This window comes from Scyliorhinus torazame, chromosome 8, assembly GCF_047496885.1.
Source record: "Scyliorhinus torazame isolate Kashiwa2021f chromosome 8, sScyTor2.1, whole genome shotgun sequence".
NCBI lineage: Eukaryota > Metazoa > Chordata > Chondrichthyes > Carcharhiniformes > Scyliorhinidae > Scyliorhinus > Scyliorhinus torazame.
This window is the reverse complement of record NC_092714.1, coordinates 66,932,535-66,946,826: the sequence shown is the minus strand read 5'-3', so window position 1 is coordinate 66,946,826 and position 14,292 is coordinate 66,932,535. Positions and strand designations below refer to the sequence as shown.

The 14,292-nt window shown below is 47.8% G+C and overlaps 1 protein-coding gene across 1 annotated transcript in view; it reads left to right on the top strand.

The window, feature by feature from the left end:
- The window catches only part of man1a2 (mannosidase, alpha, class 1A, member 2), a 180,856-nt gene that overhangs the window by 82,718 nt on the left and 83,846 nt on the right, over positions 1–14,292 (top strand). Inside the window, 2 exon segments of the mRNA XM_072513775.1 lie at positions 798–916; positions 3,633–3,713. Of these exon segments, the coding sequence (XP_072369876.1) occupies positions 798–916; positions 3,633–3,713 (200 nt within the window).

The following is a 14,292-nucleotide window of genomic DNA, read 5'->3' as shown; positions in this document are numbered from 1 at the left end:
GTCTGGAATTTCCCCTTCAAGTCACTCATCATGTATCGGCATTCCTTCACTGTCGCTGGGCCAAAATCCTGAAACCCACTCCCTAACCGCACTCTGGGTGTACCCATACCATAGGGACTGCAGCGGTTCAAGAAGACAGCTCACCACCACCTTCTCAAGGGAAATTAGGGATGGGAATAAGTGATGGTTTAGTCACCACATCCTGTAAATGAATTTAAAAAATCAAGATATCTGGCATATGTTCTCAATCCAAACTTATGACTTCCTAGATGCCAAAAAGCATTTGCTGGGTGGTTACTAACCCTAATCCCAGTTCCATAATAAGTCATTGTTTCCAGTTCTGCTCCAAACTCATGATGATATTGTTTTGCTCTTTGCTATGTTACTGTCAGGAATTCCTGATCTGGTGATCGTTTTTGACAGATCACAAATTCATACCCACCTGTATGGTCTGCTGTTGAAATTAGGCCATTAGTTTGCCATGTGAGTGAAAGGAGAGGCAACAGGGAGGGAACCATTTCTAGAAGTTTGGTAAGAAGGGGGAAGATATTGGAGGGAGGGAGTTGACTTCTAGAAGAAAACAGCAATTGTAATTCAGTGAGTTGAGTGTTAATATTTCGCCAATCACTGTTACATTATTTCACAAATGCATTCCCAGATAAACAATAGGTTGAAGGCTGTAAATATGCTGTAAAGTAAATACAATGCTATGATATTTTCAACTGGATTAGCCAACTTTAGATGCATTTAGCCAGATACCATGTAAAATAGTTAATATTTTTATTTCATTTGTTTAGGAAATTCTCAATTGGGTGCAACCATAGTGGATGCATTAGATACACTCTACATCATGGGTCTTTTTGATGAATTTCGAGATGGGAAAGAATGGATTGAGAAAAATTTGGATTTCAGCGTGGTAAGTAGCAATATGCTTGATCGGTCCACTTCTACTGCTTAATGGCTCTGTTTCCAACATAATATGGAGTGTGCCTTTTTCAGTGGTAGGGAAAATTGTTAATGGTAAGAATTTGAACTGCCAAGGATAGGGCCTGTCAGTTGACAATTAGCAATTGATCTCCCATAGCTTTGCTCATGGCTCATTTGCACCCTGCATTCTGCCCTAAGGCTGCCTCCATCCTTCTATTGTGCTCCCTCCTAATGGCTCAGTTTCTTGCTGTCCTGTCTGCCACCAACAGAGTTTCCTCTTTAGATGTGTGCCCAAGATATCAGAGACCCAACTAAAAGGACAAGGAGGAGGAAGGGAAGATGATCAAAAATGGTGGCTGTGCAGACACAAACGGGCAGAAAAAGTGAGGTCTGAATGGCTTACTGAAACGAGCTAAATGGAGGCAAGGTTTGGGAAGCTTGGTTTGGAAATAGTTCATTTACCACCCAAGGAAAAGGGGTTATACAATTTTAAAAGGTTTTAATTATTAACAAGTACTTAACTGCATATAAGCTCATGTAGAGAGAAAACAAATATGGCTGGATGATGAGCACCACCCAAAAATAAGGCCCTGAATTCCCTGGAGACTTGCACCATTTAAATGAACTTCGAATCACTACAGTACAGAATGGCCCATCGAGTCTGCACCGACTCTCTGAAAGAGTACCCTATCTAGGCCTAATCCCCCACCTTATCCCCGTAACCCCATTTAACCTTTCTAAGGAGCAATTTAGCATGGCCAATCTACCTAACCTGCACATCTTTGGACTGTGGGAGGAAACCCATGCAGACACAGGAAGAACATGTAAACGCCACACAGTCACCCAAGGTCAGCATCGAACCTGGGTCCCTGGCTGTTGAGGCAGCAGTGCTAACCACTGTGCCACTGTGTTCCCTTGAATCAATATAAATCTCTTGTGCTGAACAATCTATCTCGCTCACATCCACAAAATCCCATCTCTGATAAATCCCATCTCTGATAAATCCCATCTCTGATAAATCCCATCTCTGATAAATGCCCGAGGCCCGAGTCTGACTGTGGCTCCGACCTGGAAAACTGACTCCCTCTCCAATTAGTGACAGGCGATCTGGCCAATCTGCTTCAATTGGGAATTTAACAATGCCGCCTAAAACACAGCTGTGATGGTTTAAGCAGCGCCATCTTTCTGAATAGCACCGTGGTGAATCTGTGGAATTAACTACCACAGAAAGTCTAAGAATCATAGATACCTACAGTACATAAGGAGGTTATTCAGCCCATCAGGTCTGCACCAACTCTCTTAAAGACCACCCTACCTAGGCTTATGCCCCCACCCCATGCCAGTACCCAGTAACTCCACCTGACCTTTTCAAACACTAAGGGGCAATTTAGCATGGCCAATCCACCTATCCTGCACATCTTTGGGTTGTGGGGGTGAGACCAAGCAGACACTGGGAGAATGTGCAAACTCCACACGGACAGTGACCCGGGGCAAGGATCGAAGCAGGGTCCTTGGCGCCGTGAGGCAGCAGTGCTAACCACTGCACCACCGTGCCGCCTCAATCCACCTAACTGGCACATCTTTGGACTGTACAATGTTGGGTTCATTAGTAGTCGTCTAAGTGGTTTCACTATTTTTCACTCTACACTAAAATTTTCGGGGACCTTTGTCGGACTTTACCATATCCTCGTCAATACCAATTGATTGCCATAGCTCTGACCCCAGTTAAGTCAGTGATTATGACAAATTTTCTGATTTTGCCGGTTTTCTTGCCACAGCCTTTAGACTGAAAAATAGTAATTCAAAAGGATATTTTTGAGTTCATAATTTCAAATGACTGGTTAAAGTAAAACTGAATCTCAACTCTTTCTTGATATTTTTTATCCTTAATTAAACCCATCAAACCATTGACTTGTCATTGTGTGTTTGGTTTGCCATATGTTCTGTCCATGGTGAAGGGAACTGAAGTGCTTGTACATGTCATGAATAAAAGCGAGAGTGGGAACACAATTGTTGAGTTGCTTTCAGGCCTGAGAAGGCCAGCATGCTTGCAGCAATCCCTGAAGCTGGCACCCTGAAACTCATTTGAAATTGAGCTTCGGACTTCATATAAATAATGCCAGTGAGTTGTGTGCACTCAAATTGTATTCTGAGATAATTTGCTGATTTTCCCTCGACCAATTTTAATGCTTACGAAGTGAGTAGAGGCTTTCTGGGATGCAGGAAATGTAAATGGGATTGGTTCGGGCAGGGTAATGCAGGTTCTGCTAGTGGGTTGGCTGAAGCCCACAGTCATGCTAGACAGATGGAATATTATTGTTCCTCAATTGAACAGAAAAAAATTAATGTTTTATGGAGTTTCCAACAGTCTCTTTAAAGACTAAGCCTCAAAAAAATCTGGAAAAAGACAATTGAAGGATGCTTTGCTCAGGCTTTGACCAGGGAGCCCATATACTAACTTTCAGCAACTTGCGACATATGCAAAAGGTTGAGTGCATGTTTAAGACATGCCAGGGATGCCCTAAAATAATCTGTGCCAATATGGTGGCCAGTCTATTTCAGGCACTCTTGGGGAACGAAAGACAATCAACAAAATTGGACCTATATGTTCATGATTTTGCACACAAGACGTAGACGGACCTGTTATAATTCTGAAGCATGAATATATCACAATTGACTTTGTTTACTCCTCTCGTGCTCTGTAGAATGCAGAAGTCTCAGTCTTTGAAGTGAATATCCGGTTTATCGGAGGCCTGCTGGCTGCCTACTACCTTTCAGGAGAGGAGGTACAGTGATGCTGTTCATTTTTTTCCCCTCAAGTTAGTAAATTGCCTTCACCCTCTTGTAATTTTGGATTTTTCACAGATTACACTGTCTTGGCATGGTTCCATCAAAATAAACATGAAAACAAAATGATGGAAAATAAATCTGAAAATATTGATTAATGTTCCAGGTAGAGACTCCATTTCAGACTGAAACATTAGCATTTTCTCTTCAGATATTGGTAGACTTGTGTATTTCCAACATTTTCTGTTTTTAACTTTAACATTTTAAGGTTTTAATCTCCAAAATGCTGCACATTGTTCCAGCTCAGCGTAACTGTCTTTGCTTGGTGCTACTCTCGCCCATCCAGCCATTGCCATAGCATCTGCCAGATTTGAGTTCTCTCTCACCTGTGTTCTATTCTCAATCCTCTTTGACTCCTCAAGATTCACACCAATGCTGTCGCCCAGCATCTCAGCACAGTTGCCTATCACTCCGGGACGATTTTCTGTAATCTGCGAGAGAGGGAGAGTGCAGGTTGGGAGAAGCAGAGTTGATACAGAAGATGAACTTTCCACTGGTTGGGGTTATACCTAGCACAAAGGAGGATGGTGGCAGTTGTTGCAAGACATCAGTGCAGCATTTCCTCAGTAGTTTGCTACACCCAACCATCTTCAACTACTTCATTAGTGTCCTTCCCGCTATCTTAACATCAAAAGTGGAGATGTTTGCTGATAGACAATGTACCGAATCATTTGCGGCTTCTCAGATACTAAAACAACCCATGTGCACATGCAACAAGACCTGGATGACATTCAGGCTTGGGCTGCTAAATGGCAAGTTGCATTTGTACCATACAAGTGTCAAGCAATGGCCATGTTCAACAAGAGAAAATCTAACCATCTCCCCATGACATTTACCACCCAGAAAGGCAAAGGCAGCAGAAGCATGGGAACAGCACCACTTGTGAGTTCCCCTCCAAACCCCACACATCATCCTGAAACATATTACTGCTCCTTCACTGTTGCTGGGTCAACATCCTGACGCTCCCTCCTCTTACCAGCACTGTGGGTAGACTGCAACAGTTGATTAAGGCAACTCACCACCACATCATGATGCCCAACGTATCACACAAGTTTGCCATTCTCCCATTGATTCTGTGTCCACCTCCCGCTGCCTCAGAAAGGCAGGCAGCATTGTCAGAGACCCCTCTCACCCAGGCTTTGCCCTCTTCCAGACCCTTCCATCAGGCAGAAGATAAAAGTCTGAAGACCAGCACATCCAGACATAGGATCAGCTTCTTCCCCACAGTTACTAGACTCCTCAACGACTCTCCCTTGGACTGATCTGTTCCCTGGAAGAACACTATTCATGATGCCCTATGCTGCTCTTGTTTGGCCTTGTTCCACACTATAATCAATCGCTATTTGTTGATGCACCACCGTCAATGTACTCTGTCGATTATTCTTTTGTCTACTAAGTACTAACTGTGTATGTTCCCTTAGCCGCAGAAAAATACTTTTCACTGTACTTCGGTACATGTGACAATAAATATCAATCAATCAATCAACCACCATTTCTAAGTAATTAGGGAAGGGCAGTAAATGTTGGCATAGTCAGCATTGTCCACAACCTGTGAACCCCCCCCACCCAATTACCATATTCTTAACCACTCATGGTGGTTGGTGCTACATCCGAGGACCACCCCCCCCTATTGATTTTGGTTTCTTGCCCCAAAACGCTCTCTCTCCAACATCCCTGTTTCATATCCCAATACTACATTGTTATATCCCAGAGCCTTGCTGCTACCACCTCCAAATTCCTAACATTACTCCCATTATTCCAACACCATGATGCCTATTCCAATGCTTTCAAATCTCAGTGACGTCTCCTACTGTTTGCACATCCCAGGTATTGCCTCCCAAACTCCAACACTTCTCTCTACCCCCCTTATCTTGCCACCCCCTTTTTGATACTTCCATACCCAAACTTACCATCCTGAAGCTACAAAACTACATGGTCTTTTTTCACTTCTATTAACTTGCCATCTGAATATTTTCTTTACTGCCTTCAGGTATATTCTGGCTTTAGTCCAAAGATGTGTGAGTTAGGCAGAATGGCCGTGATAAATTGCCCCTTAGTGTCCAGTGATGTGCAGATTAGGTTATGGGGAGAGGGCAGGATGGATGGGAGAGTGGACATGGCTAGAGTGCTCTTTTGAAAGATCGGTGCATTCGATGGGCCAAATGGCCTCCTCCTGCATTGTAGAGATTCTATGATTCTCTGACATTTCAAAAATGTTAATGGATAAGATTCAATCCAAAGCTAAGCAAACATCTAACAATAATCAAGACCACTGATTTAACATTTTCTGCAGAAATATGAGCATAATTTTATAATTTGAAGCCTAAAGTAGCTCCCAGAATGCTAAGTAATAAAAATGGAAATAAAAAGGAGAAAGCTGCAGATATTAGAAATTTGAGAAAAAAGTTTTGCAAAAACACAAGGTCAGTAAGAATCTGTTAAGAAAAAAGACACTGACATTTTGGTTGTAAGACCCCTCTTTACCATCTAGAAAGTACGAATAAGAACAGAAATGACCAGTTGGTCCATCAATTCTGACCTGTCCAAATAGCATAACCTCATCATTAAATCCACTCTTTGATGCATTAGTAAAGTCTTTTGGAAGGGTGAATGAAACCTTAATCCAAATTAGAAAATATATGGAATGTGTGCTCCAAGACGACTCCATGCTGGCCCAAGTTGACTTCATCTGACCACAGGACCTCGGACTTTAACTTTGTTTTTTATTTCATCTTGCTCCTGTCTTGTATATGACCTAAATTCTATTTGTGTGAACACTTTGGCTGCCACACATACTTTCCTAGCTCCTATGCTAGCTGACATTGTGAATAGTTTCCACTTGTGTGATGTTCTGCTCACACAATCCATCCATGACTCCATCCTTGCAGTCCTTTCCTAAAATCTCCTTTTCCCTCCACAGCTGCTACTTGACATGCTAAATATTTCCAGCACTTTCAATTTTGTTTCAGATTTCCAGCATCCGCAGTATTTTGATTTTGTAATAATTTAATCTTGTTACCATGAAAATGATGAACGAATTTATATAATTTAATTACATGGCACTACTCCTAATTGCCGTACTAAGTCTCAATAAGAACTCGTGCAAATTTAACAATCTCACTCTGATATTGCAATTACGGAGTCATGGTTAAAGGAGGGGCAGGACTGGGAGCTTAATATTCAAGGATATCATTGCTTTAGATGGGACAGAAGGGGAAACAAAAGAGATGATGGAGTTGCATTGCTGATTAGGAAGCAGATCACAGCTGTGTTGATGGAGGGCACATTGGAGGAATCTTGTAGTGAGGCATTTCTGGGTGGAGCTCAGGAATAGGAAGGGTGAAATCACATGTTGGGAGTGTACTATAAACCTCCCAACAGCCTGCAGGCGACAGGAGAAATTGTGTTGTCAGATACTGAAAAGATGTGAAAAAAGCAGGATAGTTGTGATGGGTGACTTTTAACTTCCCCCATATTGACTGGGAATCCCTTACAATCAGGGACTCGGATGGAGAGGAATTTGTTAGATGTGTCCAGGGGGGCTTTTTGATACAATCCAACCAGGGAGGGGGCCATACCAGACTTGGTATTGGGTAATGAGCCAAACCAGGTGACTGATGTTTCAGTGAAGGAGCATTTTGGGCTTACTGTCCATAATTCCTTCAGATTTTGGGTAGTCATGGATAAGGACAAGAGTGGCCCGCAGGTGACGGTGCTTAATTGGGCGAGGGCCAATTACAGCCAAAATAGACAGGAACTGGGGAATGTGGATTGGGAGCGGCTATTTGAGGGCAAATCCACGTCTGACATATGGAAGGCTTTTGAAGGCCAGTCGATTGAATGGCAGGACAGGCATGTCCCTGCAAAAATGAAGGATAGAAATGGCAGAATTCAGGAACCATGAATGACAAGGGAAATTGTAAGCTTAGTCAAAAGGAAAAAGGAATCATACGATAGGCCAGGGCATCTAAAAACTGACTAAACCCTTGAGGAGTACAGTGAAGTAGGAAGAAACTTAAATGTGGAATTAGGAGGGCCAAAAGGGACCATGAAATGTCTTTCGAAAACATGGTAAAGGGAAATCCCAAGGCTTCTTGTGCGAATATTAGGAGCAAGAGGGTAGCCTAAGAACGAGTAGGCCCACTCTAGGACGGTGGAGAGAAGTTATGCGTGGAACCACAAGAAGTGGGTGAAATCCTTAATGCGTACTTTGTGTCATTCACCAGGGAGAAGGAAATGTCGGATATTGAGGTCAGGGGTAGATGTGTGAACTCTCTTGAACGCCAATATATCAAATGAGGAAGTGTTGAGTACCCAAAAATTGCACTAAGGTAGACTAGTCCCAGGGACCGGATAGGATCTATCCCAGGTTACTGCGGGAGTTAAGGGGCGAAATAGCTGGGGCCTTAACCGATATCTTCACTTCACATCCTCTTTGACCACAGTCAAGGTTTCAGAGGACTGGGGAATAACCAATGTTGTCCCCTTGTTTCAGAAATGAAGAAGGGATAATTCAGCAAATTATAGGTCAGTGAGCCTGACATCAGTGGTGGAAAAGCTTTTGGAAAAGGTACTGAGGGACAGGATATATGCACATTTGGAGAAAAATAGACTAGTTAGTGACAGGCAGCATGGTTTTGAATGGGAAAGGTCATGTCTCACCAAATTGATTGAGTTTTTGAAGAGGTGACAAAGAAAATTGATGAGGGAAGGGCTGTGGATGTAGTTTATATGGACTTTAGTAAGGCTTTTGACAAGATCCCACATGGCAGACTGGTACAAAAACTAAACTCACAAGGGATTCGGGGTGGGCTGGCTAGATGGATACAGAACTGGCTTGGTTAAAGAAGAGAGAATAGTGATGGAACGGTGTATTTCAGAATGGAGATCTAGCTAGTGGTGTTCCACAGGTAACAGTGCTGGGACCTCTGTTTTTTGTAGTACATATAAATGATCTGGAGAAAAATATGGGTGGTCTGATTAGTAAGTTTGCAGATGACACAAAGATTGGCGGAGTTGCTCATAGTGCCGAAGATTATCAGATTTTACATCAGGATATAGATAGATTAGGGACTTGGGTACAGAAATGGCAGATGGAGTTTAATCCGGACAAATGTCAGTGATGCATTTTGGAGGATCAATCTAGGTAGGAATTATACTGTAAATGGCTGAACCCTCAGGAACATTAACATACAGAGGGATCTGGACGTGCAGGTCCAAAATCCACAGTTCCCTAAAAGTGGTAACACAGCTGGCCAAGGTGGTTGAGAAGGCATATGGCATACTTGCTTTCATCAGCCGGGGCATTGAGTACAGAAGTTGGGAAATCATGTTGCAGCTATATGAAACCTTGGTTAGGCCGCATTTGGAGTATTGCGTGCAGTTTTGGTCACCACATTATCAGACGGACGTGGAAGATTTGGAGAGAGTGCAAAGAAAGGTTCACCGGGATGTTGCCTAGTCTCGAGGGTGTTGGCTCTGAGGAGAGATTTACTAAACTAGGATTGTTTTTGCTGGAGGCTGAGGGAAGACCTGATGAGATGCGTCGATAGGGTGGATAGTCGGAGCCCTTTTCCAAGGGCGGAAGTATCAATTACAAGGGGACACAGGTTCACGGTGTGAGGGGGGAAGTTTAACGGAGATGTGTGGTGTAAGTTTTTCACGCACTGTGGTGCGTGCCTGGAATGTGCTGTCAGAGGATGTGGTGGAAGCAGGTATAGCAACAGAGGCACGTGTATGGGTACATGAATAGGGAGGAAATAGAGGGATACGGACCGAGTAAGGGCAGAAGATTGTTATTTTCCGTTTAGGGCATTATGATCTGCATAGAGGGCCGAAAGGCCTGCTCTTGTGCTGTACTTTTCTTTTTTGATTATCAAGATTTCAGTCTGACTATAAACCTAACAGAATCGTTAAGTTAAACAGAAAACACGAGCTACTCTATGCCATAATTTGGAAATGCTCGGCAGGTTTAGCAACATCTATGGATGTGAAACAGTTAATGTTTCAGATCTATGGGGCGGGGTTCTCCGTTGGCTGATGCCAAAATCGGGAAACTCGATTGGGCGAAGAATAGGTTCCAATGCTAAAATCACAGCGGGCGTTGATTTGACGCCAAATCTCAATACTCCGTCACCTCGAACGCGGCGTCAGTGAGTTTTAGAACCAATGTACAGTAAACACATTTGCATATCATTACGGGCCTGACCGGTAGTCTCCGGAGTCTCCACGATTCTCCGCCTCTGATGGGCCGAGTTCCCGACGGCACGTTCATGTGGTTTTAAAAATCGTTGAACTGGAGTCATAGCTGAAGATGGAGAGAAAGAGAGAGAGGAGCGACAGTGAGCTGTCGGGCCGGACACTGGCCGGACTGGCTGGGTTGGTGTGGGGGGCGGGGGGGGGGGTGGAACACCCCAAGTGGCCGGGCTGACCCCCCCCCCCCCCCATGAGGCTGGACCTGTGTGCAGTCCCAGACTGCAAGGCAGCCATCGTGCTGACCACCCCACTGACCACCCGTCTTGGCCCCTCGTTCTGCAGAGTGACACTGGCTCCATGGGTGCCCCACCCTCCGCACTACCTCCCACCCCACCCACCCTGGCACCAACTGCCAGCAGCCCACCTAGGGTGACGTTCACAGTAGCCCCTATGAGGGTGTGGGGCGGGGGCCGTGGAGCGTACTCCTGGCAAGAGCATTGCCAGCTAATGGTACCACTGGGGCCACCATGTAGCCCATTGGACCTGGTTGGGCATGGGGGTACGCACCATGCTAACATGTTGGCCTTTAAGGGGCTGGTTGAGCACAGTGGGTTAAAAAGCTGGCTTGTAATGCAGAACAAGGTCAGCAGCGCGTGTTCAAATCCCGTATCGGCCTCACCGAACAGGCGCCGAAATGTGGCGACTAGGGGCTTTTCACAGTAACTTCATTGAAGCCTACTTGTGACAATAAGCAATTATTATTATTATTTAACCCCCTGCAGACAGTGGATATTTGAATTTAATGAGCAATGGTGGCCTTCCTGCTCGTCGCTGCAGCCCTGGGGGTTGCAATGCAACTGTACAAACTGCCATTGTTCAAGGAGGAGGAAGCTACAGCAGCGGCGCATGCAGCAGTAGAGCGTGCCTCAGAGGGACAAGTGGCAGCCACCCAGATGGAGAGCCGGCTGCCCAACAGGCTGAGGAGGAGGTGCCAAGGAGGCGACGCATGAGGTCTCGTGTGTACCGGCAGTGCCTGTGATTCAATGTCCTGACCGACCGGGCACTCCGACAAAGACTCCGGCTCAGCAGGGAGACAGCGTGACATATCTGCCAGGTGATGGCACACCTGGCACCATGAGAGTATGGGTAGGGCACCCGCTCCCGGTGGCCTTGAAGGTGATGATTGCCTTAAACTTTGACGCCACAGGGTCCTTCCAGGTGCCGAGTGGGGACTTGTCGGGGATCTCACAGAGCTCGGTGCAAAGGTGCATCCGTGCAGAGTCACGGAGGCCCTATATCCCCAGGTGGCTCAGTACATTTCAATGTGGACTGAGCCTACCACGATGCCCGGGCGACGAGGTTCGCCGCCATCGATGGCATGTCCCCGGACCAAAGGGTGATCGGGGGAATGCATGTACCCCTCCGAGCACCTGCTGATGACAGGCCGCTCTAAACCAACCAAAAGCAAGGTGGCACAGTGGTTAGCACTGCTGCCTCACAGCTCCGGGATCCCAGGTTCAATTCCGTCCTCGGGTTACTGTCTGTGTGGAGTTTACACCTTCTCCCTGTATCTACGTGGGATTCCTCCGTGTGCTCCGGTTTCCTCCCACTGCCCAAAGAAGTGCAGGTTAGGTGGATTGGCCATGCTAAATTGCCCTTCACGTCCAAAAAGTTAGATGGGGTTACGGGGATATGGTGGAGGTGTCGGCTTCAGTAGGGTGCTCTTTCCAAGGCCAGTGCAGGCTCGATGGACCAAATGGCCTGTTTCTGCACTGTAAATTCTATGATTCTATGGAAGGGTTACCACTTGATGAACATGCAGCTGATATGTGACCATCAGCTGAGGATCATTCATCACTGCGCCTGATACACAGGCAGTGTGCATGACGCCTTCATCCTGGCACACGCGTCAATTCCTGACATGTTTGAGGCTCATTCTCTCCTCCGCCCCCGGATTGGCATCTGCGGTCGTGCCTGATGACATTGATTATGAGGTCACAAACCGATGTAGAGATGCGCTACAACGACGCCCATACAGCAACCAGGAGCGTGATCGAGCCGTGCTTCGGTCTCCTGAAGGGGCCCTCCAGTACGACGCTGAAAGGGTCTCCCGCATCTTGGCGGCATGCTGCGTCCTCCACAACATTGCACAGCAGAGGGATGATGTGCTGGAGGAGGGGAGAGGAACGCAAGTCCTCGTCCAACGAGGAGGTGGTGGGGGAGGGGGAGGCTGGCCAGGACATGGAGCTCAGGCAGGAGGCCACATGGTATGCTCTGCTTGCCTCCAGGTTCACCAACCGATGCTTCGGCACCTTCCACCGTCCACCTGGGTGATCCCTGCATGCGAGCAGAACTCACACGGTCCCATCGAATCAGTGTGGGGATGGTAGATTAGCGGGCGGGGGGGGGAGGTGTTTGGAGGAGAGGGAAAGAGAGCCAGGGCCACCCACAACGTCCGCTCATCCCCCCCCCCCCCCCCCGCCCGCCGCCACCGCCAGCCCACCCCTCACACCCATCTGACAGAACACCAAGATAGGTTGTAACAGTGGTAACTGGTGTTTAATGTGAACAAATGTTTACAGCTTTGTGCCCTAGCCCCTATCATTAAACTAACTGTGCCCTGCACCTGTGCCAACTTAACTGGTGTCTACCTTTCTGGCCGAACAGGCCCAATGGCTGGGTGGATCCCCAGACGGTACTGTAGGTGTGGAGGCGGTCTGCTGTGATTCCCACCTATCTGCATGCTGTCCACAAGATGGGGCAGGGACAGGGGGAGGGGAAAAAGTCCAATGAGCTGTGAAGTGTTCCGGCACCTCCCCTGTGGGAGTTACCGGCACAGGCCCCATCGCCACCTCCTCCCTTGAGGTGCCTGTTGTCCCCCGGGCTTCTCCATGAGATGGGATGGGATGCGAGCGGAGCTATCCCCTGAGGCTCCCCTGCCACTTGGCACTGACAATCCTGGCGGTCTGCTCGGGTCTCGACTAGGGTCTACATGCTTACGGCCATGGAGCACAGGGAGTGGACCACCTCCATTTAAGACTGTGCCACATCACTCATTAACTGTGTCACCACCTTCTGGGTTTGTGTCACATCAGTCAGTGACTGATAATTCCTCTGGGATTGGATCACCTCCCTATGTGTCTGCACCACGTCGGCCAGTGTCTGGGCAATGCCGCCGATGTTCCCAGCCATGGCTTGCTGTGACTGGGCCACGCTCAGGAGCACCGCTGCGATGTCCAGGTGGCTCTGGCACATGGTTGCCTGTGAAGCGGCAACCCTGCCCTGGGCTTCAGCCAGAGCCAGCAGAGAATGACCCAGGCCTTGAACATGTTGATCCATAGCCAAAGCATTCGCCCCCAAGGCCTCCACTGCGGATGTCACCCATGCTGTTTTGGCCCGAGCGACACACATTGTTGGCACCACCTCCTGCTGCACGTGGTAGTTGTCCTCCAACTGCACATGCAGGTACTGGATGCTCGACAACCCCTTATTCATCTCTACGATTGAGGGCATTGTCCGTTCCAGAAGCCACTGATGGGCGTTGACACACACGTCGCGGGGAACCGCAACTAAGCACGGTCTCAGTTCCTCGCCCGCAGCCGAACTCCTCCTTGGAGACCTCCCTTTCCTCCAGGCCGCCGACCACGTCCAGGGCCCTCTGCTCTGCTCAATGAGGTGCCGCAGGTCCAGTGGGCCCCTCCTGTCTTCTCCCGCTCCCGGCAGTTGTGCGTGGCTTCTTTTGGGGGGGTGGGGGAACAGCAAACGACCGTGCTCGGCAGTCTGACGCATGCAGCCCAGGGGGTGGGAGATGGTGGTCTCAGTGGCAAGGGAACCTGGCCATGGCGGCTGGTATGGGTGCCAGCATGTGGTGCTGGGTGGGGTTCCTTCGCCCTCTGGGTGGGGGGTAGGGTCACAGGTGTGTGGGATGCGGGTTGTGCCAGGGGCACAATGTTGCCTATTCAGCCTGGCTGATCTGAGAAGGTCTGCAGTTTTTCTTGGCATTGTTGGCCGAACCGCACGACATTGCCCACGGCGCTGACCGCCACCTGCGCCCAGGCATGGCTATTGGCGGCGGCTGGCACCCTCCTTCCTGGGCCGGGTTACTGGGTCATCCTCCTCCACCGCATCCAGGCGGGTCTCCAGCTCTGCATCCACGAATCATGGGGCAACTCTCCTTGCTGCCATTTGTTGGCCGGTATGGTGTGTGTAGGGTGTGTAGTGTGTATATGCGGCTGCAGCTTGTCAGCCTCCTGCGTGTCAATCGCGGAACCGGCGAATCTGGCACCGTTTCTCATTAGAATCTATTCTGTTCCACGTGGGGCT